Genomic DNA, 7,520 nt, shown 5'->3' on the forward strand with positions numbered 1-7,520 from the left:
AATGAGGTCAAAGGTCAGCTGACTACCTGAATATACTGAAGGACCAGGTTATTCCATCAATGGAGTTTTTCTTCCCTGATGGCACGGGCATATTCCAAGATGACAATGCCAGGATTCATCGGGCTTTAATTGTGAAAGAGTGGTTCAGGGAGCGAGAGACATCGTTTTCACACATGGATTGACACCACATATGTGATGTGAAATACATAGTGATAAAGTTTGGGTTTATGAGATACTATTCAAATATTACACCAAATACTGACTTTTTAGAAATGTATTAGTTATTTTTAACATTATCGAGTCAATGTTTTGTCTGTCCACCAGATTGTTTTGCAGGAACCATTTTTTCTGACTAAGATGTGACTTGCAGATAAGCTCTTAGAAATCCATCATCAGTTTCATGCAAGTAAACACAGTGTGGCCACAGCCAACCACAAACACACACATAAGCAACTGTTTCCTGCTAGTTTGTAATACTTATAATACGTAAGCTAAGCAGTAAGCATTTGAGAAAAAAGACTTAATATGATACTGAAAATGGAATCCCAATATTGAATGTGCGCGTGGTAGTATATATAAAGGTATAACGTTTACAGCTTTTCATTGTCCACAATGTGATGCTGCTGTAATCTCACTTTAACAAACAACAATACCTTCACACACCCATACAGCCTGCAGTGGTGGACAAAAGGAGCCTTATGCTCCTTTAAGCCAACACCTTTCATTTTTTCACTCTTATTTAACAAACAGCAAAAACTGAGCCACAGTCAGAGACAAAAAAGTGGAACTTTTTTTTTTTTACTTTTTGAACATGTTCCTCTTGTTGACAAGTAAAAGAAAAAAATAATAATTTCCTATTAGAACAGGTCTAGTATTATTTTTAATTCTGAATGTTCATCTTACAGAAAAACCACATGAACATAACACGTGAATTTGGAATTTAAGAAAATTAGGGAACTTCAAAGGTTCTGCACAGGTCATGTGATTTTGAAAACTTTTACCATGTTCTTTGTGTGTTAAAACATGGGATCACATGAAAAAAGAAAAAGTAAATTTCACGTGGTTTTTTCATAAGGGCAGATTCTGCTTGCGACAGAATTTACAAGAACACACTACATTATAGGAGGGATAAAAAACAGAAATCTGAAAACAGAAGAGACCCAGAGGAACAGAAAAAATAAGCAAGTAAGGAAAGATTAGCTGGCATGTGGGGAGTTTTAAAATAACTTAGAGCAGAATAAAATCTCAGTATGGATCTTAGCTCCTACCTTCATAACGATGAAGAGGACCAGTGTGACAAAAACGTTGACTTGTGGGTGTTTCCAGGCTTGAGCATGTCCAATATAGTCAAACTCCTCAGCAATGCCCTGTTTGGCCCATGTCCGATTGTCCAGTAACGTCACCAGAGACTCCTTCTGGGTCAGCTGCAGACCACAAAACAAATCACAATTAAATGCCAACAGCAGGGGGCAGTACTATTTTCCTAAATCTTAAAGGGGATAGCTATTATTATATAAACTAAAATACCTCAGTGCTTACTACACATTTAGCAGCAGAAATTATTTTTGATCATATTTGGTTAAGGAAACATTGTCAAAATACTGTCTTGTGTAAGCATGACAAGGTAAAAACCAAAAAACATACTTAATAGTGTACGTTTTAACCGAGTGAAGGTTGAATTGTTTCAGGTGGCTCCAGGGCAGTGGTGCCCAGTCCACTATCCTGCGTGCTTTAGTTGTTTCCTGCTCTTCGCTATGTCTTCAAGTTCTGCAGAAGCCTGTTCATTACTCACTCATTCAAATCAGGTGTGACAAAGTAAAGAAACATCTAAAACATGCATGATAGTGGCTCTCAAGGATCAGAATTGGGCACCATTGCTCTAAGGTAGCTGTTACCTTATATCCACAATAGACTTTCAAACTTGTCTCCAAACGCTGACTGTTGTTCACCACAGGAAAGAAGCTAAATGCACCTCACAAAACCACCCATCCATCAATTTTCTTTTACCTGCTTTTCCTTTCTGGGTCGCAGGGTGCCTATCTACAGTAGTCACTGTGCAAGAGGCGGGTACACCCTGGTGAGGTAGCAGCTCCATCACAGGGACAAAGAGAAACAAACAAGAAACAACCATTCACGCTTTCACTCACACCGAGAGACACCTTAGAGTTACCAATTAACCTAACATGCATGTTTTTGGTCTGTGGGAGGAAACCAGTACCCAAAGAAAACCCATGCATGCACAGGGAGAACATGCAGACTCTACACAAAAGAGTTGGGTGTGTGTGTGAATCCGTGACCTTCCCCAGTAAGGTGCTAGCTAAAAACTAATCAGACAGAAGTTAATTATTTTAAGTAACAGAAATAAATCTTAGCTAAAATTAGATAAACTGATTTTGTAAAATCATAAGGAAGTCTTGTTTTGATATGTTTATTAGTCACCTTTGTACATAAGGGTACCTGTACAAATCGTTCACATTTTGTACTGCAGTCTACACTGAGAAAATTCTAATTTTAAAAACAAATCAAATTTTGTTCCTGTTTGTTGCTGTGTGAATGTAAACATACAGTAAACATACAGTACACAACTTTCTGCAAGTTTATAAGTAATTGTATTGATTTAACACAATCTGATATCCTAAATATGAACTGAAGTATCGTATTCATTTGTACTTTGTACCATTTATTTGTGTAATGGTGAGTTTTTCTGTCAACCCAAAAGTTTCAGGCCAAAGGTTTAAAAAAATCCAGTAGACAAAACAAAGAAAATTGCAAACCATTGTGTACATCTACAGTACTGTGAAAAAGTACGCCCCGTGATGGACTGGCAACCTGTCTAGGTCCCCACCTCTCACACAATGACTACTGGAGATGGGCACCAGCTCCCTGCCACCCTGCATGAAAAAGTGGGTAAGAAAATGATGAATGGATAGATGGATAAATGAATGAATGAATGAATTGATGGATCGGAAAAGGCATTTACCTCACCAGATTTCTTCAGGGTTTTTTTGGTCAGACTTAAATGTTTCAGATCAACAAATACATTTAAAAAATACACAGAGTAAACAAAATGCAGTTTTCAATTGATGATTTAATTTATTGAAGGAAAAAAAGATCTCTAAACCAACCTGACCCTATGATACAAAGAAATTAAACCAACCTGGCCCTTGTTAAATCATGAAATAACTAGTTTTTTGGAAAGTCAAGATCAATTTGACTAGCCACACACTGGTAGATTACTGCCAGACCTAAAGAATTATTATATTTTTAATAAATCAAGCCATTATCCACAAATGGAGAAAATAGAACAGTGATGAACCTTTGCAGGAGCAGCTGGTCGACCAAAGTGACTTAAAGAGCGCATCAACAATTTATCCAGGTGGTTCCAAATGAACACTGAAAGCTCTGCAGGTCTCACTGGCCTCAGTTAAGGTCAGAGTTTATGATTTAACATTAAGAAAGAGACAAAAATGGCCTCTAAGGCATGGTTCCAAGGTCAAAACCACTGCTGAATAAAAACACAAAGGTCTGTCTTACATTTGGCAAAGAAAATCATCTTTATGATCCCCAGGACGAGACAAAAGTGGAACTTTTTGGAAAGTGTGCAACCTGTTACATCTGGCATAAAACTAACAGTGCATTTAAGAAAACAAACAAACAAAAACATAAAAATAACATACCAACAGTCTAACATGGAGGTGGTAATATGATGGTCTGGGGCTACATTGCTATTTCAGGGCCTGGACGACTTTCTGCAATTGATGGAACCAGTTCTGGGTTATTCATTCTGACCTGAGTGAAGGTGGCCTCTCCACCGCCTTCAAATCATTGGAAATTAGAGTCAAATGTTTGTACTACATTTGTGCTGCTATCATTTTAAAGATAACAGCAGCACCCCCCAGTTATGAAATTAAACAAAATTGGTGTCAATCAACTCTGCTACATTTGAGCTGCTATTATTTTCATTTGTGGAAATGTTTGTGCTACGTTTGTGCAGCAAAAGCTTTTGTTTCTGCCGCTATCATGCTTTATTCTCTTCTAAACTTTTGAACATATTTTGAGCAGAAAGACTGTCACGAAAAGTGCAGCACAGACTTTGACAAACAGCATCAAAGGCCCAGGTGTTCATGACACAGTATCTTCTCTTGCCAAGTTTGATTGGCTGTTGATTATTTCCATTTTTTTATTAGCCCCAGCTTAACTTTTTTTTTTTACCTTTTTACAGCTGGATCTGAATAGAGTCATTCAGGACAAGTCAATTTACTCTTCTTTGGTGGGACTGCAAGGCATCTCCAGTTTTCCAAAGCTGCTGTTTTGTCTGTGTGGGGCTCCTGAGAGCAGTTACTATCCATTTCTTGAGTGGATTCTGAAGCTTCACTGTATAATCCTGTCCGGAAACCTCTGCCTTATTTTGCATTGGATTTGCAAAACAGATCTTGCAGAATGTTCTTGAACTCTGCTTCAACATCAGCTGAAGTTGCTGTGAAACAGGGGAACCATTACGCCAGTCCAGAGTGGTAGGTAACCTCCCAATCCTATTAGGTGTGAAACAAGCTCGGGTACAAAGCGCATATTGTCTCGGTCACCATTAACTTTGGCATGGCACCTACTCTCCTTACAAATATCTGCTACCCACCACCTCAATTCAGTGTTCATTTGTGTGCACTGATCCAATCCAGCCTCTATTCATCAGGAATAGATATAGTCTCATCTGTAGTTTTTCTTTTAAGGTTTGGTTTTCACACTTCTGACATGATGGGGCTTCCTAAACTGTTGTAGTCTTCTGTCTCACTTAATGCCACAGTAGCAATGCTGCATATTAGGACCTATGCTTCCTCCAAAGATTGCGACTTGACAAGCTGTGCCATTGATCACACAGAAGTCTTTCACCCAATGAGGCTGTTTTCTCAAACAGTCCCACTGGCAAATCATTTTAACGAAGTGTGCCACATCTGCTCTGATGAAACATGGTGGTGGTTTCCAGGATTTATTCTGAAGGACACTAAAGCACTCATTAATGTAGCTCTTCAAAATAGATTGATGTGTAAAAGCCTTAACTAAAGCACCAAATAAAACTAAAGAGAAATCTCAAATGGCCTCCTTTGGAACTGATGCTCCAGTACTTATCCAATCTGACAACCATCTGGCGATTGCCTGGACATCATGTCTCCACTGCACCACTGGGATGTGAGAGTTGTCACTTCCTACTGAAACACCTTGATATAGGAAGATATTTCCAGACTAACCATTAGGCCTGAGAAGCTTTTTATTATTATTATTTTTATTCTTTTTTATTTTATTTTTCTTTTTACAACTGAGCCAGTTGCATCAAATTCAACAATGGGTTGCTTCACCATCTTGTACATAAGCATTTGAGTTTGACTCCAATAGTGACAGAATAATTTGTCTAATCCAATGCTTCCACTGTGAGGAGAACTGTATTTCAACGACTGTAATGACAGTATTGGGTTTTTGTTCTTGTTTGGCTTTGTGCAGGGTTGCCAAATTTGGTAGATGTCTTGGCTCTGGATCACCAAAGTCCATTTGCCTGCCAGTCTGCCTTCACAAAATTATTTTGTAACTTTTGCCAGCAGATTTCCAGACATGGCTCTCTTAGAAAAGCCAGTGTGCAGGGATTCATCTGCGTTTGCCATCACACACTTAAGCACCATTAGACAGTGAATCTCAGGTTCCTTTGCACATGTAATGTAAACTTGACCACTGCACTCTTTACAAAAGCCTCTGATCTTTTAAAAGAGGATACAATGGTGAGGTACACCTTGGCTCGTTTAAATGTAATGGTGCATGAACCTTTACCCTCATTCCAGATTCCCTGGTTTACTATGTGAGTCCATGTACCTGGCCTCAAAATGGTGTATTCTCTTTTTTTTTATATATTTTTTTGCATGTGACTTTCTCTGGAATCTTATGTATCCACTGTTCAAATGGGTGCCCCTCATGAAAAGAGTTGCAATCTTTGTTTTGCAGAGGAGAAATACTTGATTCAAAAGCATTGTCATTGTTGCTGCTGTCTGTCTCTGTCATGCTCTTTTCATTACTGTAATCCAGAGCAACCCATACATTGTGTCTGTTTAATTTAACAAAAGTGTAAAAAGCTTTCAGTGTTATCTTTTCACCAAATTGTTTGCTGAGATATCCCAATATGTCATCATTTGGAGTTGCAATGTTGCAATTTTTGACTCATTCTTTTGAAGAACAGAGGACTTCAAATACAGCATTTTTTCCACCACTGATTTATTTGGCATCTGGTTAGCCAAATGATTAAAACTGTTAGCCATTAAAAAAAATGTGATGATATAGCACTGCTACCAATTGGTTGTAACTATAATTCAGCATCTTTAAGTTAACGTAAACCTACTTTGATACACTGCTTTGAAGTAGTGCAATTAAGTGTTGATGATGGCGGATGATCATGATATTTAGCTGGAAAAGGCTGATTAGATAGCTAGCACGTTTTCCTCAACTCTTATGTTTTTTCTTTCAAAAGGAGAATGTATTTGACAGCACCGCCTGGTGATCACAAACCAAAGACGTCATGTTGGTGTGGTTTCTGGCAGTGTTACCAGGTCATCCTAAACAAGGACGAGTTCAAAATTAATTTCACCCATGCCAAAATGAATCTATGTTCATAAGCATTTGTAACTAAAAGAATGTGAACTCACATTCCATCCATCTCTGGAGAGGATCTACAGGACCGGCTGCCTCCGTAGAGCCCACAGCATAATTAGGGAGCCCTCACACCCCAGCCACCACCTCTTTGAACTCTTACCCTCAGGGAGGCGTTTCAAGAAAAAACAGACTAAACAATACTTTCTACTCGAGAGCTGTTGTTGCCCTCAACACTGCAAACTCATCCAAAACCTGAACAGACATTTTCTTAACATCCTGGTTGTTTCTAGTGCTTCTACTATATTTATATTATTCTTATATACTTTGCACTGCCTTCGAGAGTTGCTATTTTTTTAAATTTCCTTTTGTGTTCTTGTACAATGACAATAAAGGAATTCTATCCTAACTAGTTTTTCTTCATTGATTATGTTTCTTCTGAAATAAAGCTTAAAAATATATGTAGGTCATGCCATTGCCTACTATCCATTTTATTCTTCCCTGCTATCTTTTATAACGCATTTCATAATGGCTGAACTTCCAAAATAGCTGTTCTCATTTACATATTTTAAACATCATGGGGAAAAAAAAGAAATGGATGAAAAGTGGTTACTTTAGATAAATTGTATTCACTTTTAACCCCTCTATTAGCATCAAGTCAACACAGATGGGATTTGCCAAACGGTTTTTGTTTTCACCTGTATATTATTAACTGTTATTGGTGAGTAAAAACCATACAGTAGTGCTGGGCGATATAACGATTCATATCGTGGGGACGATAGAAAAGTGTCTATCGTGATATATTTTCTTCTATCGTTTCTATCATAATTGTATCAATGATTCATGTAAATATTTCATAACGTAGGCTACGAAGAATGTATTAGTGTTGTCACTTT

At 37.9% G+C, this 7,520-nt stretch overlaps 1 protein-coding gene across 5 annotated transcripts in view; it reads right to left on the bottom strand.

Moving 5' to 3' along the window:
• The window catches only part of clcn2b (chloride channel, voltage-sensitive 2b), a 204,581-nt gene that overhangs the window by 83,911 nt on the left and 113,150 nt on the right, over positions 1–7,520 (bottom strand). For all 5 annotated transcript variants that reach the window (XM_017436968.3, XM_017436967.3, XM_017436971.3 and 2 more), the window contains one exon: positions 1,269–1,424. In XM_017436968.3, the coding sequence (XP_017292457.1) occupies positions 1,269–1,424 (156 nt within the window). The remainder of the gene's footprint in view (positions 1–1,268; positions 1,425–7,520) is intronic.

This window comes from Kryptolebias marmoratus, linkage group LG2, assembly GCF_001649575.2.
Source record: "Kryptolebias marmoratus isolate JLee-2015 linkage group LG2, ASM164957v2, whole genome shotgun sequence".
NCBI lineage: Eukaryota > Metazoa > Chordata > Actinopteri > Cyprinodontiformes > Rivulidae > Kryptolebias > Kryptolebias marmoratus.